At 40.5% G+C, this 27,941-nt stretch overlaps 1 protein-coding gene across 2 annotated transcripts; it reads left to right on the forward strand.

Moving 5' to 3' along the window:
- The first annotated feature begins 4,446 nt into the window (after positions 1 to 4,446).
- ASPM (assembly factor for spindle microtubules) lies at positions 4,447 to 27,649 on the forward strand. 2 transcript variants are annotated; one of them, XM_081914791.1, is made up of 25 exons: positions 4,447 to 4,777; positions 6,376 to 6,519; positions 7,769 to 9,065; positions 10,387 to 10,482; positions 10,834 to 10,980; positions 12,535 to 12,777; positions 12,989 to 13,056; positions 13,449 to 13,590; positions 13,676 to 13,806; positions 14,338 to 14,513; positions 14,608 to 14,753; positions 14,841 to 14,926; positions 16,230 to 16,445; positions 17,723 to 17,927; positions 18,031 to 18,176; positions 18,286 to 18,408; positions 18,525 to 18,659; positions 18,954 to 22,304; positions 23,427 to 23,561; positions 24,014 to 24,184; positions 24,923 to 25,115; positions 26,007 to 26,161; positions 26,455 to 26,631; positions 27,055 to 27,227; positions 27,319 to 27,649. In XM_081914791.1, exons 1-25 carry the CDS (start codon positions 4,463 to 4,465, stop codon positions 27,422 to 27,424), a joined length of 8,277 nt encoding a protein of 2,758 aa, XP_081770917.1. In that variant the 5' UTR covers positions 4,447 to 4,462; the 3' UTR covers positions 27,425 to 27,649. The 2 variants fall into 2 exon arrangements, 1 of the variants encoding a protein (XP_081770917.1); XR_014169290.1 differs by lacking the exons at positions 26,007 to 26,161; positions 26,455 to 26,631; positions 27,055 to 27,227; positions 27,319 to 27,649 and having other exon boundaries at positions 18,954 to 22,312; positions 24,923 to 25,061.
- Positions 27,650 to 27,941: the final 292 nt, after the last annotated feature.

The raw sequence follows: 27,941 nt of genomic DNA on the forward strand, positions 1-27,941 counted from the left end.
ACGTCCGATGGGGCTTCAGGAGCTTCCTGTAGCCAATCGGAAACCACGATTTGGAAGTTGAACAGAATTCCAGAACAGATTCCATTCGACTTCCAAGGTACAACTGTACTATGTCAACACTTTGTGTCCAAGTTACTGAAGTGGACAGGAAGGAAGTAGGTTTCTTTTCATCCAACACATGCTCATGGTTTGTTTTTTACTCCTTTAGTCCTCATTCCATCCCTTCCCCAAAGTGCAGTACATGGAACTATACGACCCCTGACAACCAGCTCACAATGTTCGGTGGGTAGCTTCACCTACCTGGGAAGCCTGGCCTTGAAGGTGGGGAAGAGAAAGATTCAACCTGTTGGCTGAACCAGTTTGCCCTGTTGTAGACATGCAAAGTGGCCTTCACACTCAGTCTCAGGTGGAATAACAACAAAGGCAACATACGATGGTACCTCGGTTTTTGAATGTAATCCATTTTGAAAGACTGTTCGAGTTCTGAAACATTCAAAAAGCAAAAACTCAATAGCCAACAGCTATGCCTCAGGATCCTGCACTCAGTGGAAGCATTTACTTCAAGGTTTTTGGTGTTCGTAAACCAAAACGTCAGTGGAGACATTTGAAAACCAAGGTACCACTGTAGCTTTATCCTCTGCATGCTTCCTCCTTGTCTGTGGGTCTGCGATTCTTCTGTAAAATAGTTTTTATTTGGTTTTTACATCTTTAAGATTAGCACCACTCCATAACATATCCACAGTTAAAAGATTCCCCCGAATCTCTGGACTTTCCACCTTACCCTCCATGGGTTCTGTTGTTAAACATTGTCTACTGCATCTTTTTTCAATAATTCAAGATTTTTATAACTCCATTATGTCCATAGTTCTCGTTACATTACAAGTGTTATCACAGTCCTGCTAATGTTTTCAACTGCTTACAGTGGTCTTCAAGGTAAATTGTTTTTAAAAATTCCCATTCCTTATTAAAGTTTTGGTCTTCCATGTTCCTGAGCTTTCCGGCCAGTTTTGCCATTTCATCATAGCCCAACAACTTGATTTGCCATTCTTCTCTGATAGAGACTTTATCTTTCTTCCATCTTTGGGCTAACAACATCTGTGCAGCTGTTGTCACATACATAAAAAGACTTTTCTGCTCCCTTGGAATTTCAGCACCTACAATTCCTAATAAAAAACTCTATGTTTTTTTTTTTGTAAAGCTATTTAAAACATTTTTTTTAATTCATTATATTTCATTTCCCAGAATGCTTTTGTTACCTTACACGTCCACAGCATATGATTAAATGTGCCTTCTTAATTCAATTGAATGTCACTTTTGCCTTCAAAAAAGATCTGTGACCTCATTTTTCACTGGCCAGATGTGGAGTCAATAAGTTTTGTAAGGGTAATGACTATTCATTGGATCCTGGGCTCCCAATAGGTTGAGGGGGTTGCCCCTCCAGCAGATATAATGCACATGCACCCCACAACCAAAATCAGCACAATCACTTCATAGTTTCATCAACTTCATCACAGTTTCTTCCTATCTATTCAAAGGACCTCTACTGCACAATACCAAATGTAACAATTCACTGATAAATGTATCTATGTACTGGTTCACTGGGAAAACGTCAGAAATTCATATAGACGTGTGAGCTCAGCTACTCAGCAGCCTCTCTGCCTGAGTGATAATCTCTGGCATCCTGATACTGAGTGCCAGAAAAGTAGCCATTCTAGAAATAACAAACCCAGATGAAGACAAAAGGGTGTGATTAACTTGACAGGTGTTTGGTGGAGGGCAAGGCAAGGCATGGGGCAGGGTCCGGGATGCTCAGATTACTGCCACCAGATCTCCCCTTTCATGATGTAACCATGATATATTAGTGATGTCGTTTGGGGGGGTGTAACATGGGGATTAGTAGCTAATAAAAGATTGGGTTCCCTTTTATACGGGGCTCCCATCTTGTTTCACCTTGTGGCAGGTGGGAGTCCTGTTGCGACAGTCTTCAATAAAGACCAAGCCTACTGGCTGCTGTTTTGCTCTAGTATTCCTGGCTGGTGTCCTTGTTTTTTTGTCCAAGAGAGCCCTCAGATTTCTTTTCTCCCTTAAGACAAGGGAGCCCTCAGATTTCTCCATTAACAAGGTCAAGTGCAGAACATTAACATTAAAAATAGGTTCTCCTAGGGATTGATCGATAGGACAATTAGGATATCTGGAAGGACCTGGAGAACCTTTCAGGCAAACAGTACAATATTTCAAGACAATTGTAGGGCTGCCATGCAGGGGATGACCTCGGGTTTTCAGTGAAACCATGACCCCACGGGCTAGAATGTCGAAGGCTGGTTTTGTGGGGGGCTGGGAAACATTGGATTTTCACTGCCAAGCATTGCAGGGGGCCTTTTGATGGTGTTTGGCACTGTTTTGGAGTAAACAAGACGACATCATATTTTTGGCAAAATTGCTCAGGGGGTCAAAGGCTCATTTTTTGGGTTTCTGCCGCCAAACGTTGCAGGGGGCCTTTGGTTGGTGTTTGAAGCCTCTTTGGAGCGATTCATTTTTCAAATATATCTTTCAGTGGGTTAAGCGGTTTTATTCAATTTATTTAGAAAAGATCTAGAGCTGGCTTCATAAGAAAAGGCACAGAAGTAAAGAGAAATTGTTTTCTCTTTTCTTCAAAAGCGATGTCCCTGAAGTCTTCTTGAATCAAGCAGCTGCCTCTGCCCCTCCCCCCCGTGATCCAAATTCTCTCTGGCCTCACTGTTCCTCGTGAACAAAGATCAGCACTCACCACATTGGACAATGTTGGGTTCTTGCTGAAATCACAACCCACCGGATTTTCTGGGGCGCTGTGAAATGTGGGGTTTTCATAGAAATGGACAGAAATGGGATTCAGTGGTTGGAAACAGCCCGGGTAAAAATAACATGGATGCCCGGGGGAATCCAGACATATGGCAACCCATGTTGGATGTGTAGATTTTGAAATATGGCTACCCTAACTGATCAAAGTTAAAAGGTGGGGAGGCACTTCTCCCGACTGGTAGCAGACGACGTGATCTTAGGCAATGAGATTATGGAGGGTGTATCCTCTCTCACAATGCAAAGAGGCGCACATGACCAACAACCAATAAGAAACTCTGAGGACCATCTATCTGCAAGGTAGGATTATGCAGCTATTAAGAAGATCAAACCTGCAACCTTCATATTGTGACTTGTAGCTGAATTTGAATCACCCTCCTTATTTTGTAGCAGCTTGTTTGTAAGAGCGATTCAAAAAGGAGGTTGTTCTAACAATAAAAAAACTATATTGATATTATTATAATCTATTGTTATACTATAGTATGGTATTATGATTAATTGTATATAATTAACGATTGTCTATTATTACATTATAGTATAATATAACCAGTAGTATTTAATTATTAGTTATATATTATTATACTAAAGTGGTACCTCTGGTTACGTACTTAATTCGTTCCCGAGGTCCGTTCTTAACCTGAAACTGTTCTTAACCTGTTCTTAGCTAATGGGGCCTCCTGCTGCTGGAGTGCCGCCGCCGCACAATTTCTTTTCTCATCCTCAAGCAAAGCTCTTAACCTGAAGCACTATTTCTGGGTTAGTACAGTGGTGCCTCGCAAGACGAAATTAATTCGTTCCGCAAGTCTTTTCGTCTTGCGAGTTTTTCGTCTTGCGAAGCACGGTTTCCCATAGGAATGCATTAAAAATCAATTAATGCGTTCCTATGGAAACCGCCTTCAGACCAGGTCCGGGGACAGTCTGTCCCCCGACTTCTTCTGAAGGCCGGCGGGGGGCGAAAGTCTTTGCTTCCCCCCGCCTGCCTTCCCGAGAGCGGAGAAGCCGCGCTGCCTTCCCGCTCTCCCGGGAAGGCAGGCAGGGGGGAGCAAAGACTTTTGCCCCCCGCCAGCCTTCAGAAGAGGTCCAGGACCTCTTCCGAAGGCGGGCGGGGGGCAAAGATCTTTGTCCCCCCTGCCTGCCTAACCGGGGGCTTTTAAATCGCCCTGGGACTGTCCGGGGCGATTTAAAAGCCCCCGAACGGCTTTTGAAGGCAGGCCTATTATACGACGCTAGGGATCTCACGGCATCCTATTGTGAGCCCACTCTCCCGCCCCGCGCATGCGTCAGTTTTAAAGGAAAACTCCCGCTCGCCATTGGTTGAAGGGCGCCGCCCATTGGCTGGCGTTTTCCGAACGGCGCATGCGGCGATTGGGTGCGGGGCGTTCCGCGCGGCGATTGGTCCCGCGTTTCTCACGGACGCCACCCTGATTGGTGGAGGCGGCCGGGTTTGAAATTCGGGACTGGCAGTTGGGACTCCTAACTGCCGAATATCTTTGTTATTGTCGGGTTGCGAGGGGGGAGGGGAGGGGGAGACAGGAGGTTTGCTGTCGAGGCCCTTGACCGTATTCCTGAGGGGAAAATAGAACCGGCGGCGACGACGAGGCGGGGACCCACCTTGGTCGACGGAGCCATGGCCGTCTCGAGGCAGGACGTGGGAGCGACGGGGCTCCGGAGGGCGAGTCCAGGCGGCCCGCGGCGGCGGCGCTGGGCTACGGCCGGCGAAGGGGACGGCGGCGGCGAAGAGGAGGCCGACGCCGCTCTGACGCTGGTCCCCTTCTCGCCGGCGCCTTTGCTCAGCTTCGGCGCCGTTCGCGTGGGCACGTCGCGCCTCCGACGCCTGGCTCTCGAGAACCCGAACGCCGAGCCCGTCCGCGTGGTCGTCGGGAGACCCCCGCCCGCCGCCAAGGGCTTCGCCGTGCAGGAGCCGCGCCCCTGGCTGCTGCAGGTGAGGAGAGCGGCGGCGGGGGGAATGATCAAGGAAGGTGGGGAGGGGGCGTCCCTGCTGGGTCCTGTTACTGACCTGTCGGAAGCTCTGCCCCTGCTAAGGAAGGGTTAAAGTAGGGACGGAGCTCCGCGTGTGTAATATATATGTGTCTGTGTTTGTGTAACTTTGCATTTGTATGTGTGTGTGTGTGTGTGTGTGTGTGTGTGTATGTATATATATATATACACACACACACACACACAGAGGGTGTGTATATATATATATAAATACACCGTATATATACATATATATATATATATACACACACACACATACACTACACACACACATACATATATATATATATATATATATATATATATGTACACTTGTGGGTGTGTAACTTTGCATATGTTTGCATATATACACACACACTCTCTCTCTCTCTCACACACACATATATATATATAATACATATATATTTGTGTGTGTGTGTGTAACTTTGCATATGATTTTAAGTGAAGAGATCCTACACCTGTCAGCTGTGTGTATACTAACATGTATGAGTGCTGGCTGTGCACATGTGAGTCCAGGTACACACTCAGTGCCGGATTTACATATAAGCTAAACAAGCTATAGCTCAGGGCCCCACTCTCTTGGGGGCCCCCCCAAAAAAATAAAGGAAAAGAAAACTGGATGTACATTTCTAAAATGTAAGATAAAAAATAGAATAAAACCTACATCAACAGTGTTTTGTGTTGTGTAGGCTCCTATTTGTTATGTGCAAACGGCTTTAGATACCTATTAGGTCCATAAATTACCTTATAGCATATATTCAGCACAAAAAACAGCAACAATTTGTTGTGGACAAAGGACAGCTGGACATATAAAGGGCCCCATTACCTTCAGAGAAGATTTATCAGCAGTTCTTACCAAGGATGATGTACAATAGAATATCATTGCATGAAATAGGGTAATGCATATATCTTTACAGTGTGATTACATATTTGCAGAGTATCTTTAGCCGTAAGGAATGTGCCCAATAGATTTTAGGAGAGTTTGCTAAAGCATTTTATAGCATAATGAGATAAGCCACTTATTAGGAAAATGGAAAAAAGTCTGTCTACCTTACCTGATTTGGGATGGGTGGTTTAAGCTTTCAATTTCTAATGTTTGGGGTCCACATAGATAAGTGTTCTGGGGATATGAGATCTCTAGTGTGTATATGTACCATTTTTCTTGTGTGTTTCTGCATTGACTGAAGAGTTGTGCTGTGGTTTAACTGGTCTTTTTCTGATTCAAGGTGAGGTCCTAAACCTGGTATTGTGAACATGTTACTGGCTAATATTGTTGTATCAACTTCTTTTCTATGCTATTCTTTTTCTGCCCACTGTAGCTTTTGTATCTCTGCAGGTGCAGCATTTCACTGCTGCAAAATACTAACCACATTCGTATATGGCTCATACGTTATTTGATGGGGGGATGCAATCTAGCAAAAATATGTAGACATCATTTGTGGCATACACAGAAATGGAAAGAGATTGTGAATTGAGAAGTCCTGCAGTTGCCTGTCAAAGGAAATATACCATCTTTCTATGTTTCATGCTTTTCTTTTGCAGTCTGGAGAGAGAATATTAATTTCAGTAACGTGGACACCACTGGAAGGTGGCAAAGTGCGGGAGCTCATAACGTTCGTTGTAAATGATGTTGTTAAACATCAAGCAGTTTTGCTGGGTTCTGCTGAGCAGTCTACAAAGAAAAAGGTATGGAACGTATATATGCATAAAAAAACTTTCCCAGTCTGCTTTGGCTTCCAAAGTGACCGTCCAGTTATACAAGTGCTGTAGTATATTGAAAATGCCTCTTTGTAAATCACTGGTAGGACATCTTGTGCAGTGAATGTTGAAGTTGCAGAAGCTAAACTTTCTGATGTATTGTCAGGGGTTTCCATAGGTAATAGATCTGAGAGGTTTTGGAATCTTCAAGGTTTTGGAAAGTCTCCCTAGGTCTCTTTCACTGTCCCTTGCTTAATTCTTGATATACCTTCCTTGGTTTGATTTTAACCATCCCTAGCATTGCCAGATGTTCTGAAATCTACACCATTAAAAATGCCCAGTGTGAATAAATATGCAGCGATGGTACCTGTATGAATTCTGAGTATTTTTTTTAAAATGACAATACATGGGCTCTTCATGGCTTCTTATTTCCTTTTACTTTGCAAAGTTGTGTCACTACTGATACTTGCTGGAAAAAATAGTACAGGTGCCCCTCCACTTACATGTGATTGACATGCGTGTGACTACACATGCGTGGCGATGGGAATTAAATAAATACAGTACCTTGGATTACGTATCCCTCTGGATATGTAATCTTCGGGTTTCGCTGCGTGCGGAGAAGTGCTCAATGGCGCCACATGCGTGCGCAGAAGGGCACCTCCAGTTATGGACTTTTGGGGATACAGCTGGGCCTCCGGAATGGATCCTGTCTATAAACAGAGGTACCACTGTAGATTCAAACCAGGAAATGGTGGGAGAGAGCTGGAGAGTCCTTATGGCATGCAAGGAGCTGAAGAGGACTACAGTGAGGGAGGAAGAAGCCCCAAAGGGACTGGAGGCGCAGTGGCACTTTTCTTTGGCTGCTCAGCCTCCCCAACTAGCAGCTGACATGTGTGATAGTGCATCAGCAGCAGCCTCTTTTCCACACATCCATCAGCCAGCCCCAGAGCTTCAACTCTAGTTGAAGAGAGGGTTGTACGGACAGACAGCTGGAGAGCAGGAAAGAAATGAGCATTAAGAGGCTTTTAGAGGGTGCTGCTCACATAATGCAATTTTCCTTATGCGTGCAGGGCCATGGAACATTGCGTGAGTGGGGGGACGCCTGTATTTCTCAGCATTAAGTAGGCTATGAGCAGCATTATTTATACAGTGAGGAAGAGGAAGGGCTACGTAGCTGATAAGGGCTCTCAATATATGCATGGTAATAACTGGATATATGTGTTGTTGTCATTTTCAGAAAAGTCTTTGGGATACAGTTAAAAAGAGAGCTCCTTTGCGGCAATATCAGAAGAAACTTCCCATAATCAAAAATATAAATGAAACTTTTCAGATGTCCAAAAAACCTGGAAGAGTTAGAAGCCCTCTCCAAGCCTGTGAGAACTTGGAAGTGAATGGATGCAGCATTTCACCTACTGGGAACAGTGTAATCCTCTTAGAAAATAGCTTTTTACACTCTCCAACTGAACCGATACTGCAAAAAAAGCAGCATGTCACTAATCCCCCTCTTTCAATGGGGAGATCAATTCCATATTTTGTTATTGGTACAGCCGCATGTAATGAATTACAGCAGGATACAAAAGAGACCTGTACTGTTATGCCAAAGTGTGACGATCTTGTGGAAACCAAATTGGAAAGTGGGCATATTAGTTCAGTGAAAGTGGAAAGTTCTAGCACAGATTCAGTTTGCACACCAGAAAATCTGAAAAGCTTTCCTTTGAATCACAGGAAAATTTTAAGCCCTGATTCTTTTGTACATGATAGCTATGAACTTTGTGAAGAGCCTGCTATAGCTACAAGAGTGCCAGTTCTTTCACCTGATCAGTTTTTAAAAGAGAATCAAATAGTTATTCAGCCAATTTCACAAGTACATGAATCAGTGTCCCATTCTTCAAGTTTGGGATCTTACACAATTTGTTCACAACAGAAGGAAAGAAAGCAAATTTTTACTTTTCCTGTGGAGTCTCATTTTTCAAGCAAGCAACTTAATGATGCACGCAGTAAAAAAAATGCAGCATTTCAGTTTGAAAAGTTTGAACGAAATGAAAGTGGATGCAAGAAAAATGACCCAGATCAAATTTGCTGCTTCCAGAAAGAACATGGTAAAAAAAGGCCTCTGTTGTGCAACACAGTTACTAAAAGTAAGTCAGGTTGTCCTGAGGGACAAGGAAGGAACTTATTAAAACCAAAATCTAGAAAATGCCTTTCTAATGCAATTCAGCGATCTGTGGATAATGTTCCTGAAACAGCAAAAATGAAAATGTTACCAGAACTTCCAGTTATAGAACCTCTCTCAGGTGAAGTTACAGATCACAAAATTGAAACAGCTTCAGCTTGCTTAGGAAGAACGTCACATAGTCATAAAAGAAAAAGTGGAGAATATTTAGAAGATACTCATAGCGAAAGTGGTAAATATGTGGAGAACTTTGCAAGAAAAAAAATGATGTCCTTTGTGGAAAATGAAGATTGTAGTGCTTTGAAAGCACCGAATCCCAAATGTGTGGCCGGAGAGAAGCAAAGTCAGAAAAAGAAACCAGGTAATTTAACCTTTTCTTCTGTTTATTTGGATATGTTAAATAAAATATTTGCCATGGATTGGTGATAAAGACCAACTGTGACCATTTATAGCTGCTCTTCGAACAAATTACATTCATTTGATAGGCCTAAAGCGTATTTCTTGCATTTGACATTGAGTCAGCACATTTAGTCTTTTTGATTCCTAAATTTTGTCATTTCTGAGTAGTCCATCAGTTTAATCTGTCATTCTTTTCTGGTAGGGACCATGCCTTCTTTCCATCTCTGGGCTAATATTGTCTGGGCAGCAGAAGTCACATATATAAATAGTCTCTTCTAGTCCCTTGGAATTTTGGCACCTAGAATTCCTAAGAGAAAAGCTTCTGGTTTCTTAGGAAAGCTTATTTTAAACATTTTTTTTCAATTCATTATATATCATCTCCCAAAATTCTTTTACTACTTTACAAGTCTACCACGTATTAGGTGCCCTCTTTCTCTTTACATTTCCAGCATTCATTTGATCTTGCTTTATACATTTTAGCTAATTTACTAGAGGTTAAATACCAACGGTACATAATTTTCATATAATTTTCTTTCAAAGTATAGCATGCTGTGAACTTTAAATCCTGATTCCATAACCTCTCCCATTCTGCCAATTGTATGTTATATTCAAAATCTCTTGCCCACTGTATCATCATTGATTTGTATACCATTCTAAGAATAATTTTTACATTTTTGAAAGTAATTTAGTCTTCTTTTCTAACAGCTTCTTTTCAAATTTAGAGGTTTCATTAAAGAAACCTTTCTTTATATCCATCTTAAATAAATCATTAAGTTGATGGTATTGTAACCAATCAGTTAATAATCCTCTTCAAACCCTTTTAATTTCAACTCATGATCTGTTTCCATTAATAATTATTTATAAGATACCCAGTCATTTCTCATGTTAATTTTTTTTTACAGACATCGCCTCCAGTGGTGAAAGCCACTATGGTGTTTTTTGTTCTAATGATTTTTTTATATTTTTCCTATACGCATTGCTTACTACATGGTTCAAAAAAGCTTTATAAACTTTAACCTTCTCGTACCACAGATATGCATGCCAGCCAAATAGGTCTAATAAACCATCAGTATTTTTTAATAATATCCATTGTTTTAACCAGCATAAACAGGATGCCTCATAATACTAAATCCGGCAAGGAAAATCCACCATTTTTGTTTTTGGTTTCTCCCCCTTCCAGAGGAATCTAGTAATATATTTCTGCCATTCTCTCCCCCCCTCTTGTTGTCTCTTTCTGTTGTGTTCTTCACAATATTACAATTCGTTCTTGTTCTAATTTCCAGGTTCCTTATCTAAAAAATGGAGGACTGGTAGGAAAACAAAGAACATTATTCCAGTGGCACAGTCTCAGCTGACATTTGTGAAACCTTTAAAAACAGGTGAAAATAAATTATTTGTGCTCTGTATTCTCCATGAAAACAAAAGTGTCTTGGTGCAAGTGGCAGTTTCAACACATTTGCTATATTTTAGCTGAAATTAGATTGACCAGTACAACTTCAGAGTATAGGCATATTCCAAAAGTAAAAGCCTGCAAATTAATACATGTTTTCATTGCTGTTGTGCTGCCCTTGGAAAAGGTGTCTCAGCTCATGCGCCGCAGTCTACCCCACTGAGCAGGGTTCCTCACTGGGAAAGTCACCTCCTACCTACCTTTTTCCATGGGTGGATCTGTGGATCCAACCTGGTGTCCATAATTGAGATGTAATGTAACTTTTAATCTTTTTTCAAAGACATTCCTAGACATCCAATGCCTTTTGCGGCCAAGAACATGTTTTACGATGAGTGCTGGAAAGAGAAACAGCAACGAGGTTTTACTTGGTGGTTGAATTTTGTACTTACTCCTGATGACTTCACTGTGAAAACAGACACTTCACAAGGTAAAACAGATCTGCAGGGTCTTAATGTTTCACATATATAAGAATTATTCTAGACTTCAGCAATCCAGTTTGCTTACTTTTAAATCTTTTCATGAATTTTCTTGTCAGTATAAATATTAGTGTAACAATACTATTTCCACTGGGAATATAAAATATAATAAAATTACTTAAAACTGATAAATGACCATCACATCAGATAAATTTATGTAATCTGATGTGCTGTTTCATTTGAGCTGATGTTCTGTATTCATATGCACAGAGCTACTTTAACTTGAAAGCTCACATGTGAAGTGCTGCTTCTGTTATTCGGTGTTGCTTTTTTGAAAAGCTTTAAACCCATCAATTCCTAAGTCGGCTGGCAAACCTGCAGCCTCTTCTGCCCACCAGTCGTCTGACGTAGTTTACAAGCGGTAGCAAAATTGGTTGTAGCGCCGAAAAAGTGCCACTCCCTTTGCGTGCTTCCATTGTTAGCATATTGGAGCATTTCTTGCCTTATTTCTTATAAAATAATATTTATATACTGCTGTATCATGAATATATCACAGCGGTTTACAACAATATAAAAACATAAAACTAAACAATAGCATAAAAAGTTAAAAACAAATTAAAAGCAAAAAGAAATTTAAAACAAACATCAATAGATCATTGTGGGTGAGATACCTTTTAATTGCCTTCATAGACCTGGCGGAATAGAAGTTTTTAGCAAGTGTTTCAGAGTTGGCATGGAAGGTCGTTGCTCTCATCTGCTAGCAACAACTGAAGGAAGTTCATTCTTGGCTTTTCAATACTGGCTAGTTCTGCTTCAAGCCATAATCCCTAGTTTGTGTGAAACCCTTAGCCAAGAATCTTGGTATGTTGCTCCTGTCCTTATTAGTGGGGAGTAGTGAAGTGTGAGTGATCTGCATGTTCAGTGTAGACCTTGAGCTGTGGCGTAAAGGTAAAGGGACCCCTGACCATTAGGTCCAGTCGTGGCTGACTGGGGTTGCGGCACTCATCTCGCTTTATTGGCCAAGGGAGCCGGCGTACAGCTTCTGGGTCATGTGGTTTACCATGACTTATAAATGCACCCTTTCCTTTGAGCTTGTATAATCCTAGATGCACACTGGGTAAAGTTTGTGTGAACTCTCTTAAAAGATTGCAAATATTCTCCTAGCATCACAGGTGGCAGAGGGTCAAGAGGCCAGTAAGTCCAGTTTCCTACAGCAAGGAAGAACAATCCATTAATTCAGCTTTCCCACCCAATCAAACATTATGCTTCTATGGGTATTTTGATCCAGTTGATTCAAGCCAGTGAAATAAACTGCACTTTGTGGAAGGAGGCTATATTTTAATTATTTCATAAAATTTATACATCGCTCAATTGTAAAAACACCCCCCCCCCCAAAAAAAAACCAACCGCCCTCAAAATGGTTTACAAAAAGGGGGTGGTTATTATTATTATTGGCTCTGTTTCAGTTCTTTTCTCAATGAAATCAAGAAAAAAACTACAAACATATTGCAACAAAAGTTATAATACCAAGTAGATTTTAACACTTGCAACTGTTTTCTCTCCAGTCAATGCGGTGTCCGTTATCTTAGGAGCAGAGTCTCATAAATCAAGCGTTCCTAGAGCACCAACTAAAGAAGAAGTATCCCTAAGAGCTTATACAGCACGGTGCAAGCTGAACAAACTTCGTCGCTCAGCTTGCCGTTTGTTTACATCAAACGAGATGGTTAAAGCAATAAAAAAGTTGGAGATTGAAATTGAATCAAAACACTTGTTAATTCGGAAGGACAGACATCTCTGGAAGGATATTGGTAAGAATCTAGCTGTGTTCCAGATATTCCTACAAATATGTAGAAAAATTGAACTGTGGTGGGAAATTGTATACAAGAATTTCTCTTTATGCCCTTCGGTTCTTTAATCAACAATCCACAGCTTGATAATAGCAATTTCACAGTATATTCTTAGGTAGCATCCTTTCCAGATTTTTATTTTATCCTGCTTTTGCTCCTGTGTCCATTGCAGGTGAAAGACAGAAAATCCTCAACTGGCTTTTATGCTATAACCCACTATGGTTGCGCATAGGTCTGGAAGTAAGTTTGTACTTTCTTAATGTTTACAAAGTGTTATTTGAGCAAGATATTCTCTTGTAGAGAATTACTAAGATTTGTACTGGAATCTGTATTAGTCAGCCTTAGGGACATAAAGCTTGGTGATAGTGATTGCCGGTAATCAGTAGAACTGGTCTTAAGACTTTGATATTATCTTTATTTCATGACTCAAAGGCAAGGATGGGGAACCATGAGGCCACCCCCCCCCCGGCACCTGCCTGCCTGTCATCTGCCATCACTCATGGCCAAGAGAAATATAATTAATATTATATTGCTATAGTTCTTTTAATAAATCTGCTCTGAAGATCTGAATTTTATTGCTGCAAGTTTTTTGTTTTGTTTAAAGTGGATATTCTTTCTCTCATTAATGAAAGGTAGTCTATGGTGAGCTAATTGCCTTAGAGAGCAACAGCGATGTAATGGGCCTGGCAATGTTTATACTTAATCGCCTGTTGTGGAATCCAGATATTGCAGCTGAATATAGACACCCAAGTGTGCCTCACCTATATCGAGATGGTAGGTTTTTTCCCTTGCTGTTTTATAATCTGTTTTATACTTTTTAAGATGCAGCTCTATATACCATCTGATATTGTTCTTACAGGACATGAAGAAGCATTGTCAAAATTTACGCTGAAAAAACTTCTTCTGCTAGTTTGCTTTCTTGATCGCGCCAAGCTGTCTAGAATTATTGATCATGATCCTTGCCTCTTTTGTAAAAATGCAGAATTCAAGGTATTCCAATTTAAGCCTCTATTTTTGTTTTGTGCATAATTAGATTTTTTTTTTGGTAATTTTTAAAAATTGAATTTTTCATTAAAAGAAGTAGTACCACAATGTTACATAAGAAAAACAAAAGAGAGCAGAATGAATATAGGAAGAAGAAATGTTATTAGTAGATTTGAGTGTATATATGTGGAAGCCACAAGATACTAATTTTAAGACTTACATTTGTTTCCCGAGGTGGTAATTTTCTTCTATGGCTGAAACAGGAATTTTAAGTTGCCATTATCAAATGCTGCTTGATTTTGTGTGCTTATTAGCTGAGGAATAGGCATTTAGCAATTTCTTTTTATTGACTGTGGTAGGTAGTCTTATTAATGTTTGTGACTAAAGTCTATGACTGGGTTAAACGTACTGGAAGTTAAGAGAATTCCTGTTTGCCTTGCAGCACAATCTTATGGCTGTTTGCTTGAAAATGAGCCCCATGATGTGTGCACAGAACTGATAATCTTGCATGAATGTGATTTGTTGCCTTTTCTCCAGTCTAGTAAAGAGATACTGCTGGCATTTTCCCGAGATTTTCTAAGTGGAGAAGGTGATCTTTCTCGCCATCTATATTTCCTGGGCTTTCCAGTTCATCACGTGCAGACTCCACTTGATGAGTTTGACTTTGCTGTAACAAATCTAGCCACAGATTTGCAATGTGGCATTCGTCTAGTGTAAGTCTTCACTGCATTTTATTGCTGAAGTTATAGAAGGATTTCACTTGAGGAAATGGGCTATATTTTTAACATGGTATCTTTGTATTTTCAGAAGAGCGTTGGAACTACTGTCGTCAAACTGGAGTCTTTCAAAAAAATTAAGAGTTCCTGCAATAAGTAGACTTCAAAAGATGCATAATGTCAAGATTGCCTTTGAAGTACTAAAAGATCATGGAATACATTTGCAAGATGAACATGGTAAGTGCCAGCAAAGTAGAAAGTAGTCCCCTTATAAAATAAATGTGTGGATGCTGCAAATCAGTAACCTATTTGACTGATTTATAGGTACATCGATTGACGCTAAGGATATTGTGGACCGGCATAGAGAGAAAACACTTGCACTGCTGTGGAAAATAGTATTTGCTTTTCAGGTATTGCATAATGGTTTTTTGGCAGTTAATCTCTGAAACATATATAGAAGATGTGTAGTATGCATCGAGGACTTGCAATATTGTATCTTCAAAAAAATGGGGTGCTGTATAAAAAATGGCCTGTATATAGAAGCCAATACTACTGAAGGGCAGTTCTCAAAAGCAATTCCATGCCTATACCAAATGCACAGAGATGACCTCACCAACGGCATGTAAAGTAGAACATCAGTACAGTTGACTCCCAACTTCCATACATTTAACTTGTACAATCACAGATTTATGCTGGCAGCCAGCTTGTTGAAATCACAGAAAGTGTGGAAAGAGCTTTTAAGCTTCTCCACCTTGCTTCCTGGATTCTGGGAGGTTCTTGTGTGAGATCTTGCAGGATCTCCCAGAGCCCGGTAAGCAAGGTGGAGAGCCTTGCATGGGGGCCCAAGTCACACCAACTTTGGAAAGGTAGAGATGCTGCTGTTAGGGAGATTCTGGGGTTTTGACTACATGCAGCTTCAGCTTTGCACACAATCCCTGGAACGTAACCCCTACACAAGTTGCAAGATGGGGAACACTGAATATGTGGGAGAAAAGACCATATGTCTTACATAGTTAGATGAGCTATGCTTTTATAATTGGTAGTGATGTGAAATGTTACATGAAATGTACAGAACTGGTGCATCAAAAAAGGGAAGACATCAAGGTCTGATGCCTTTAAAAATACTATCAACAAATTTACGAGCATTGAAATTAATTATGGAAAAATTGTCTTGATTAATTTTATCACATAAGAAAATGTGCTGTGGAGTCGAAAGTTCTTGTTCATCTTAAATTGATTATACAGGAGCATAACCAGTTTACATTTTCTTTCATATTTTATTTAGCCATCTCCAAATTTTAAACCAGAGCAAGTTTGTGTTTTGTCAGGATTGACATTGTCCTGCCCACCAAATGTTCCACCTTAGTATGCAATTGCTATATTCACCTTAGAGCAGTGATGTGGGCCAGGACATTTTCAGTGCTTTATCTTTCCACTGAAAAATGTTACCGCTGTTTCATAAGTTCATTTTCTAAAACAAAGGTTTCTGGAAAACCCATCCTGCTGCTTGCAGAATAAGCTTCGTTAAGTTAAATGAGAGTTGCATTTGAATAAACATGATTGGACTTGTTCTGCTAGCATTGTCCTGATAACATAGTTGTTATTTGTCATTTGTTTAGCATGCTTTGAGAAATACAGTGATTTACGTACACATTTCTAAAGATCAGAAACCCTCATCTTTAGAAATAATATTTTAAATTTGTTCTTGTTAAGGTGGAGGTTTCCCTTGATAGGGATCAGTTGAAAGAAGAAATTGATTTTTTGAAGAACATGCACGTTAGAAAAGTGAAGTCTGCTGCTTTAGAATCTCGTATTGCCAACAAAGTGAGAAAAGACAGCAGTAACTTTTATTCATCCGAAAGCTGCAGTGAAAATGTAAAGATGCTGATGGATTGGGTCAATACCGTCTGTGGGTTTTACAATGTCAAGGTAAAAACTTTCCCAATAATCATCTCTGTTCTGTTTCCTCCCCAATAAGCAAACAAGGGACGAAAGTATTATTTGATAGACCACAACTAATTGATGGAAGCCAGTTTTAATCAGTGGGACTGAGATTTAAGGAGATGTTTATTTATTTGGCTGTTCAGCATGTTTTCATTATGTTGCATTATAAATGACTGAAAAATGGCATAATTGGGTCATGATCCTGCATGGACTGTACTTGCCGCAATCTTGCCTGCCTGTTTCTTATTAAACTTCATTGATGCTAGGATTTCATCCTTTTGTGGGAGAGGGTGCCTAATGACCTAACATTAGGCATTTACATATGTTCCTATGAAACAGTACTGACAAAATCAATAGGTTCCCCTTTCCTTTGCAACAAACTGGTTTAAAGGAAACATTTGGATGGACTGTTTAAATCTACAACGATGGCCATATCAAATGGTAACTTCTTGTTGATGCATCAAAGCTAATCTGACAAACGCTAAGGATAAATTTACTTGTTTCATGGTCCAAGTTGCTTCTTGGAAAGAATTGGAAAATGGTAGGAAACGACCTTGTACTGAGTCAGACCATTTAACTCAGTCCATTTAACTCACTATTGTTTGCACTGAATGGCTGCAGATCTCCAGGGTTTTAGATGGGACATTCCTGTTCCTACCTGGAGATGTTGGGGATTGAACCCGGGACCTTTGCATGCAAAACAGATGCACTGCCACTGAGCTGTGGCCCATCCCAATCACATCTCTTAGAACTTACTATTCTGAAAGCTGCCGAAGGTAAATCACCAAGTACTGTGTTTTTATAGAACATATTTTTTATGGTTTGTTGTACCAAACATGACAAGCAGATCCTAACCTGATTTTCTTTAGTACACTACAAATTTATACTTTAGCTTAGTACTGTTTTTGAAGATTTCATACCACTGTAATTTCAGTAAGTGTTCCAATATAATAACCCCCAGAGAACCCCAAGTAAAAGAAGATTATTACCACAATTATCTGGCTGTAAAGAGCAAGGGGTATTAAAGTTATTAATTTTCAGACTTTGAATACTGTGGTGTGGGAAGGGTATTTTCCCTCTAGATATGCTTTTCAAAAAGAAAAGCCATCGGAAGAAAGGAATGCATTGTTGAGTAGGCTAGATTTCAGAAATGGAGGCCTAGAACTCAGCTTTATTAGCACATGGTATGCTGATACAAACCTTCAAATAGAGAAGCCACTGGCAGAAAATATTTGCTTAACTGGTTTTGTGTTTTTAACTAGGTTGAAAACTTTACAGTATCCTTCTCAGATGGAAGAGTGTTGTGTTATTTGATTCATCATTATCATCCATGTTATGTGCCTTTGGAAGCTATCTGCCAGCGCACAACTCTAACAGTAGAATGCACCAAAAGTGGTACAGTTGCTCTAAATTCTTCCTCCGAGTCTGATTCTTCTCTGACTGTACTCAATGGAGCTTTTGATGAAAGTGAGTTCATTAAATGATTATTGAAGGCAGAGGGAAGATGCTTATTACCACTTTATTTGACTTAATAAATTCAATCTTTTTTCTCTGTTTTTTTTAAATAAAGCTATAACTTCTTCCGTGCTTTATAAAGAACTCCTTGACAATGAGAAGAGAAACTTCCAGCTGATTAATGCTGCAATTTCTGACCTTGGTGGTGTTCCTGCTATGATTCACCATTCAGACATGTCCAATACAATTCCTGATGAGAAGGTAATCAACCATGTCTTTACAATTCACCATTGCCTTCTTCAATCACAACTTACTTTTATCGCAACTTGCTAAGTTTCTGTATGTTCTCTGCTCTCTTGGTTTTCTTTAGGTAGTTATTGCCTATGTGTCATTTCTTTGTTCGCGACTTGTAAATCTTTCTAAAGAGATTCGAGCAGCTCGACTGATTCAGTCAGTGTGGAGGGAACACAGATTGAAAACAAGATTAGCACAGGTATTTCTTTGAGTTACTTTGCATGTTTCCTAAATTATCCGCAGAACGTGATTCTACAGTATCTATCGATGCTATATGGACATATTTAATCAGCAGTGGAATTTTTCTTTTGATAGATTTTTGAAGAAAAATCAAAAGGTGCAGTTGTAATTCAGAAGCATTGGAGAAGATACATGGCCCAGGTGAAACTTCAGAAATTAAAAAAAGCAAAGCAGGAAGAAGTTGAAAGAGTATCTTCTGTTGTCATTCAGGTATGATTGACTTTTCATATGAAATTACTATGTCAAAATTACTGCATTTCCTAGCCGATTGAGATTACCAGGTGCTATTTCATTTCTGCTCAGAATAAGATTTCAGAACCAAGTAAAATATGGTTCACTGTTAGAACACTTTATATGCCATACTTTTATATAAAGAATATTGAATTTTATTGTTCGAGTCCACCATATATGCATAGAAAGAATTGGCCATTTTTCTTGTATTAAAACTGTAAATGTGCAGTGAAATCTGATTCTTACAGCTGTGTGTCACTTTTTCCACCCCAGACTTACTGGAGAAGATACAACGCAAGAAGAAAATACTTGCAGCTTCGGCAATATACAACTATTCTGCAAGCAAGGATAAGAACGTTCCTTGCTGTTGCAGCTTATAAAAAAGTTTGCTGGGCTGCTCTCACTATTCAGAGGCACTTCAGGGCTTTTTTGATAGCAGAAGCCCATCGCCAAAAATATCAAAGGATGAAACAGTCAGCGCTTGTGATTCAGTCTGCATTTAGAAGATGGAAAGGCTGCAAAATGAATTCAAAAGTTGAAATAGAGAAGCGACTGCAAGCAACTGAACTAGCAAAGAAAGAGAGAGCTGCAGTTGTAATTCAGTCATGGTACAGGATGACCAGAGATCGAAACAATTACTTACATATCAGACACAGTGTTATCAAGATACAGGCCTTGTTCAGATGTCTTCAAGCTAAATTCATTTACAAACGGAAAAGACTGTGTGTGGTGGCTATTCAGAAGCGTTACAGAGCTTACAGGATGAAGAAAATTGACAGGGAAACATATTTGCAGAAACGTTTGGCAGCTATATTCCTGCAATCTGCTTATAGAGGAATGAAAGCTCGTTTATTGTGTAGACAAGTCAGAGCTGCCGGTGTCATTCAGGTACACTACCGTGCATACAGAAAGCAAATTTTTCTGAGGCTGCAGTTCTTGCAGCTAAAAAAGGCTGCTGTGTGTTTGCAAGCAGCTTACCGGGGCTATAAAGTACGGAAAATGTTTAAGTGTCAGAAAGTGGCTGCTGTTAAGATCCAGTCTGCTTTGAGGGCTTATGCTGCAAGAAGAAAATACCAAGCTTTGATTCAAGCTACCCTTGTGATTCAGAGATGGTACAGGGCTTCGAAAATCAGAACAAGGTTTTTGAAGACAAGAACAGCTGTAATTTCCTTGCAGGCAGCTCTGCGTTCCTGGCAAGTAAAGAACTGCATTAAGAGCTGGCATGCTGCCGCAATTAAAATACAATCTGCCTTTAGGAGATACATGGCTCTGAAAAAGTTCAGGATGGTGAGAAATGCTGCTCAAACACTTCAGCAGCATTACAGAGCCAAAGTTTTGGGCAGAAAACAACAGCAGGAATACGTTGCGCTTCGCAATAGCATCGTACAACTCCAGGCAGCTTGGAGAGGGAGGGTTGTGAGGAAGGCAATCCAAAAACAGCACCGTGCTGCAGTAGTCATACAGTCCTATTTCAGGTTGCACATCAGTCAAACAAAGTTTAAAAGTTTCAGAGGGGCTGCCGTTAAGGTTCAAAGGTGGTATTGCGCTGCTGTCCTAGCCAGGCGTGTAAGGCAGGAATACCTCACTTTAAAGGTTGCAGTTGTTAAAATGCAAGCAATTTACAGAAGCGTAAGAGCAAGGCGTGAAATTCAACGCATGCACCAAGCAGCAGTTATTATCCAAGCCATGTTTAAAATGCATCAGAGTAAGGTTAGATATCAGGCAATGAAACTGTCAGCAATTGTAATTCAGAGGCACTACAGAGTTCATTGCAGAGGGAGAATGGAACGGGAAAAGTATCTCAAGTTAAGGAAGGCTTCTCTTGTACTTCAGGCTGCCTACAGGGGGATGAAAGTTAGACAGGAGCTAAAAGCTTTGCACCAGTCTGCAACTTCTATTCAGTCATTTTATCGAATGTACAAGCAGCGAAAATCTTTCCTGAAGCTAACTGCAGCGGCAAAACTGATTGAGCAGTGGTATTGTGGTTCTAAATGTCGCAATGCTCAGATGCGCAAATACAGGCAGATGAAGACTTCTGCCATCCAAATACAGGCTGCCTTCCGAGGTATGAAAGCGAGGCTCCATTTGCAGAGGATGCATATGGCTGCCACCACCATCCAAAGGCGATTCAGAACTTTTCTTCAGAGGCAAAGGTTTGCTTCTCTTAAGGCAGCTGCTGTGACGATTCAGAGGAAGTACCGAGCAATGGTACTCTCTAAACAGCAGCGTGAAGAGTATGTCCAGCTCTATAAAGCTGCCATTGTAATACAGTCTGCCTTCAGAGGCCTGCTGGCCAGGAAACGTGTGAGCCAAATGCATAGGGCTGCTACAGTTATCCAAGCAGCCTTTAGAAGACATACAGCTTATACTCGATACCAAGCTGTGAAGCTTGCTTCTGTTTCCATACAGCAGCATTATAGAGCATACCGTGAGATGAAACACGCTAGAGGACTCTACTTAAAATATTGCCACTCTGCTTTAGTTCTTCAGGCTGCTTACAGAGGAACGAAAGTGCGATGCATCTTGAGGGAACAACATTATGCTGCAACAGTCATACAGAGTAACTATAGAAGGTACAGGCAGCAGTGTTCCTACAAAAAATTACAATGGGCAGCCAAAGTTATACAGGTTCAAGTCAGGGCCAATAAGCTGTGCAAAACTGCAGCCCAGCAGTATTCCTCTGCTAAAAGTGCCGCCGTTTGCATCCAGAAAGCTTTTCGCTGGATGAAGGCAAGACGATGTCAGCAAAGGCACCAAGCTGCCATTGTGCTTCAGCGGAATTTTAAAATGCAGCGAGAACGTAGAAAATACCTTGCTTTGAAAGCAGCTGCTGTAGTCCTTCAGAGACGGTACAGAGCATCAGTTCTGGCAAGGAGGCTGGCTCAGGAATACGTTTCTGTTTGTGCAGCCGTTATCTGTGTCCAGTCTTTCTACAGAGGATTTAAAACCAGGAAGGAAATTGAGCGCAAACACTTAGCAGCAAAGGTAATTCAAGCAACATTTAGAATGCACAGGGCTAGGGTCTCTTACCAAAAGCTGAGAGGTGCTGCTGTCACCATACAAAATTCCTACCGGTCTTACCTAAAGGGAAAACACCAGCAAAATGCACACCTGGTAATTAAGAACTCTTCTGTAATGATTCAGTCCACATACGGAGAGTTAAGTACACGGCAAGAAGTGAAAGCTATGCACGTCGCAGCAACTCTCATCCAGTCTCTCTATCGAATGCATGCCCAGCACAGACATTACAAGTTGATACGCAGGGCTGTGATAACTATTCAGTCTGCCTATCGTGGAAGGGTAGCACGCCGAAAGGCAAAGGAAATTCGTGCGGCCAGAAAGATTCAGTCCTTCATTCGCATGACTGTGGCTCGTAGAAAGTTTATTCGCCTCAGAACAGCAGCTACTGCAGTACAGACTCATCGCCGTACAAATAAAGCCATAGAACAATACCAGAAATACTGGGAAGCTGCACTTTTAATACAGCGGCGTTATCGGTCTTACCTGGCTATGAAACACCAAAGAGTAGCTTATTTGCAAACTTTGAAGAGCATCATCATTATGCAAGCTACAGTCAGGAGTTTCCTTGAACATCTAAGGCTCTGCAAATTGAAAAGTATCCAGGTATTTAGGTATACTTACTTCAACATTACTTGTTACTGATTCCTGTAATATATGTACACAAGAACCACTCCTCTGAGTCAAAAGCAGGGTGGGCAATATGGCTAGATTCTTATTATGATGGATATGCTCTTTTCCTCTTTGAATCCTAAACCTCATTCTGTGCTTTTTTCTGTTCTGCTGGTTTTCTATCTTATATTGGGAACAAAATAGTATACCAGCAAAAGGAGATACTGTATGTTTTTCTATACAAAATAGCTTGAAGCAACAGCCCCAAATCTGTCTTTTATCAAAATCTAAGGTATTTTTTAAAAGTGCTTAAATTTGTCTAGATCTTGTGAAAATTTTTCTACTGATTCAGAAGTGGAAGTGAAAGCCGTAACCAAAAGTGGTAGTGGTGCAGGGTGAACTTCTAGTTTTCGTTAGAGCAAGTTGGTTTGCAACTTTCTTGTTGGGTATTATTATTATTATTAATAATAATAATAATTACTTCTCCCCACTCTGCACTTCCCTAAACAGGGCTGGCTTCAGATGTCTTCTAAAAGTCAGATAGTTGTTTATTTCCTTGACATCTGATGGGAAGGCATTCCACAGGGTGGGCGCCATTACCGACAAGGCCCTCTGCCTGGTTCCCTGTAACCTCACTTTTTGCGGTGAGGGAACTGCCAGAAGGCCCTCAGAGTCTGGGCTGAATGATGAGGGTGGAGAGATATATTTGAGATACATGTCTACTGCTGGTAGTCAAATTGCCTGGCAATGACCTTACAGTTTTGGATTAAGGTCCTTACAGAACTATCTATGCCCATATGATCCAGGGATTCAAGACTGGTACAGGGGCCTTCCTTGCATGACTACCAGGCAGAGATGTGGTGGGCACAACCTTTTTGTGGTGTTCCCCATGGCTGTGGAATGCTCCCTCCCACCCTCTTCCATGGTAATGTTTTAGGCCAGCTGTACAGATTATTAATGAGTGTTCACCAAGAAGTAACTTTTACTTTTAGTATTATACCGACTGATACATTTATAAATATTTTTTACTGCTGTTACAATTGTGATGCCGTTTTATACATTTTAATTGTTTTTTATGTGTGTCGTTCCCTCCCCCCCCCTTATGGTTTTGCACAGAACCGGCAGAGTTTTCTCCTTCGTTTTGCAGCTGCTGCATATCATCATCTCGCTGCTGTTAGAATTCAGAGGGCTTACAGAGCTTTTCACTCGAAGCAAGCACACTTGCAGCTCTCTTCAGTTCTGTACATTCAGGTTAGCTTTTAGAACAAATGTATTACTCTAGGAGCTTCTTTCTACCAAGTGCCTCTTCTGTTCTTGAAAATGCTCAGTCTTTTTTATTAGTTCATGTTACAGTGGTACCTCGGGTTACAGATGCTTCAGGTTACAGACTCTGCTAACCCAGAAATAGTACCTCGGGTTAAGAACTTTGCTTCAGTATGAGAACAGAAATCGCGCTGCTGCAGTGCAGCGGCAGCGGGAGACCCCATTAGCTAAAGTGCCTCAGGTTAAGAACAGTTTCAGGTTAAGAACGGACCTCCAGAATGAATTAAGTTCTTAACCCGAGGTACCACTGTACTTACATATGTCTTGAAGTTCCAAGTTTCATCAAGACCATCTCTTTAATTCCTTTAAAAATGTGTAGGTAATCTTAGCAAGAAAATATTTTTCTCTTTGTCCTGTTTTCTCTTTGTGTGTTTAAGCAGAGGTGGTATCAAGCAAAACTGCAGAGGAGGAGATACCTTCAAGATCGTGAGAATATTATTAAAATACAAAGAAGGGTGAGGAGATGGAAGAGCTGCAGAAATGTAGCTGCAAATGCGGTTCAGGAAGGCATGAACCAAAAAGCCCTAATCAATGGAGTAACTAAATTTCAGGTAAACCAAGGTCCTAGAGAGACTGCTTCTGTTTTATTGAGTCATATGGTTATATTTAAGGCCTTGTTTTATTCTTATGTGTGAGAGGTTAGTGATAGAGCTTTGAATACAAAAAGCCCACAGTCAGCCCCTGACATCTTCAGGTGGGCTGTATATGACCCCTGTCTGAAACACAGGAGTCACTACCAGCCTTTGGTATTCTCTTCCGAGGAGCAAGATGTACTAATGGCCTGACTTGATAGAAGGCAGCTTCCTGCCTTTGCTAAGGATGATGGGAATATTGTCACAGCAGGAATGATATGCTTATCGATTCTAATGGGGTGCATGGCTCCATTCTTAACGTCTACATTTGGACTTTCCTTTCACTTATTCACTGTGGCGAATGGAATTGGAGTAGTTTTTTTACTCTCCACCTTTTATCTAAAAATCTGAATATTTTCTGTATTTTTTTGCTGCTTTAATTGTCAAAACCCTTCAGTAAACAGAAAGCAAACATTCTAGAAACCACTGGAAAAGATAAAGATAAGAATAAAATCAGCTGAGACATGAACACGTCTTTTCTATTCTGCTTCTGATCACTGAATGATGCCTGGAAGCCGCTGAATGCAAAATATTAATTGTGTTAGAATTGGTTGGAAAAGCATAAAATTATATTCCGTAATGTAACAGGCTTTCTCTTCTCCCTTTCCTTCAATATAAATCACTTTCCCCCTCGCCCCCACCCTCATCCATCATAAGTCACTGTGGAGAGGGTATTCATGTAGGAAGAAGACTGACACAGCAAAAACGAGAGCTCTGCGAGATAGCTTGTCGATTGCCAATAAAGAAAGCAACGAAGATAAGAAGCTATGCAACAGAACAGCACTTGCCATTGATCGGCTTCTCAAATATAAACACTTTTCTTACATTCTGGCAGCTTTAAAAGACTTGGGTTTGTATTGTTTACACCATATATACCAATACACCATATATACCATTCTTTCTACAAATTTACCAACATAAAAGGTGTAGCAGTAAAGATGGGGTGGTGGTGGAATTAAATCATTATTACCTGCCTAGTACAGTGGTACCTCGGTTCTCGAATTTCTCCATTGATGAATGTTTCAGAACCTGAACGTCGAAAACCCGGAAATAAATGCTTCTGTTATCAAACGCACCTCGGAATTCGGACAGCTTCCGCTGTGTGTTTTTCCATTTTCTCAATTGAATTTGCAGACAGTCCTTTGCACCTCAATTTTCGAACATTTTGGAACTCAAATGGTCTTCCAGAAACGATTATGGTTGAGAACTGAGGTACCACTGTACTTTCATATTGGAAGGACCAGTGTTCCTAGTGGGTGGTGGAAAATGGGATTGTTTGAACAGAGTAGAATGGCATTCAATCCAATCCAACCCCACTTCATGCACTGAGAAGCACAAAACTTGTCTACCCTGGTGGTTCCCCATTAGCTAAGTACCACAGACCCCTTGTTTTTCAAAAGCAATGCCATGGACCCCCTACTTTTGAAAATGTTGATATTTCTGTGGTGGTTTTTGTTATGTGAATGGTGCCACCATACCCTCCAACATGTCCCAGTGCAGAATTTGGGTGTGTGCTTGTGCAAGTCACATGACCTGCATGGTGCCTGGAAACATGTGCTTTTGGGTGCCATGCTGCCCCTGACAGTTGATGGGTGCCACAGACCCCCAATAGAGAACCATAGCTCCATCTCAATTACTGTGTGTCAATGAGAGCTGGCCACTATTTCCATGGTGCATTTCCTCCAACTGTTGCCACCCTGAAAATAGGCTGATCTATATTTCTTTCTCTCTCCCTCTCCAGAGGTTGTTACCCGACTATCACCCGTTTGCTGTGAAAGTATGGTCCAGAATGAAGCAGTACCCACTATTTTTACTTTGATACGCAGTTGCAATCGCAGTGTCCCTAGCATGGATGTCATACGTTATTCTGTCCAGGTCCTGCTTAATTTGTCAAAGGTACTTCTGCATTTTCAAGTTTTGTTAAATGGTCTCAGTCCCCTTTTTATTGCCAGAATTTGGAGCTTAGAGCTGCTCTTGATCGCTGCTCTTGGACTCCAATTCAGAATGGGGCAGGAGTGAGGACACTCCTTCCTGCAAATCCACTAACAGTCGTCACAGTGTTGTTTTGCTATTTTCTTTACACTGTACTATATATCCAGTGTAAGAAGTCTGTTAAGACTGTCTCAAATACAATTCTTTGCTCAAAGTTGGAGGGAAAGTACTTAACCAGAACTGTTTTTCTTTTCAAGTATGAAAAGACAACTGAAGCTGTTTACACAGTGGAGAATTGTGTTGATACTTTACTGGACCTACTTCAGATGTACAGAGAGAGAGCTGGCGACAAAGTTTCAGAGAAAGGTGGAAGCATTTTTACCAAGACGTGCTGCCTGCTTGCTCTTCTTTCAAAGGACTCAAGAAGAGCTTCTGTAAGTTTTGGTTGCTCTCCACTCCATCCCATCATTAACTATTGTGAAATTGTTTTCCCGTTTGTGAGGGATGAGCAGGAAAGATTTGCCACAGTGGCTCCTAATATACAAACACGGCTGGTAGTGTGTTAAAGCTGCTATTTTACACAGCCAGTTAGTGCCAAATGCATTTTACTTTTGTTGAGAATGACAGGGGACCTAAGCTGGAGACCTAATATTTGGGAACAGCAATGGTGCTGTTGGAGGATCTTTGACAGGCAAGCTTTGGAACTGTGTCACTCTAGGATTGGATGGTGAGGGGTCTTAATCACTTCCATTAAAACTGGTGCTTTTCTATGTGTTTCCTAAAAGTTTATTCCTTTCAGGTTTCATTGAGCTAAGCATTACACTGTATTTAACTGTAAAATGTGGTTTAATTTTTAGGAGATCCGAGGCAGTTCACGAGTAGTTACTCGCCTTCAGAGCCTGTTTAAACTCACAGCACGGAAACATCAAATGGATGCAAGAAGAATGCTTGCCAAACAGAAGTTGGCCGCATACAAAAATGGGCATTTCTCTGTCCCAGCAACTCCTCTAAGGACAACAATAGTTTCAAGGTAAGAAATCCTGATCTTTCAATTTCCGTGCTTAAAAGAGAAAAAAAATATCCTACTTTTTCAGTACAATTTCCTCCCCTTTAACCTACAGGCAGAGACCAGAATGGGTTTTAAGGAAAGATAATATAAAAGAGATTGTTGATCCTCTGCAAGCAATTCAGATGGTATTGGATACACTTGGAATTCCTTATTACTAAAGAATGACTTAAAATGATATTTAAAAAAGCATTGTCAGGATCAGCTTTCATATTATGTAGAGTTTCATATAAATTATCTCAGTTTTATTGCACATTTTTGTATGTCAGCTTGTGTTTGGTATTGTCTTTATTAATTACTTGGATATGATTTGTAAGTAACAAACTAAACTATGTATTTTTTTAAAGGCTGAGATTTTGTACAATAAAATGGAAACCATTCTGTTTGCATTGTTGGCTATGGTTTTTGTTTTGTTTTGATGTTCTTGGAGATTTGGGATCTATAACTATTAAACCTAGCAAAACAGATTCAGTATCTGCATATGCATGTATTCCACAATGTGAATCTGAGCAATCTGCTTTGGAAAACAAGCTGAACCATATTAGTTGTAAGTGCTACCTTTCTCATTACTTTCATCCAAAATAGACAAAATACATAGTTTAGGATCCAAGATCATTGTTACCTACAAGTGTAGTATACTTGTTTCCAAAATTTCTGAACTTCAGCACAGCACTACCG

This window comes from Podarcis melisellensis (assembly GCF_964234715.1).
Source record: "Podarcis melisellensis genome assembly, chromosome: 6".
NCBI classification, from domain to species: domain Eukaryota; kingdom Metazoa; phylum Chordata; class Lepidosauria; order Squamata; family Lacertidae; genus Podarcis; species Podarcis melisellensis.

Excerpts from the sequence above, each read along its gene's own strand:
- ASPM (XM_081914791.1), top strand. The coding sequence starts at position 4,463 with ATGGCCGTCTCGAGGCAGGACGTGGGAGCGACGGGGCTCCGGAGGGCG. Across the intron at positions 14,927-16,229 it reads AAATAGTATTTGCTTTTCAG|GTGGAGGTTTCCCTTGATAG; the intron begins GTATTGCATAAT and ends GTTCTTGTTAAG. Across the intron at positions 23,562-24,013 it reads CTTCAGTTCTGTACATTCAG|AGGTGGTATCAAGCAAAACT; the intron begins GTTAGCTTTTAG and ends GTGTTTAAGCAG.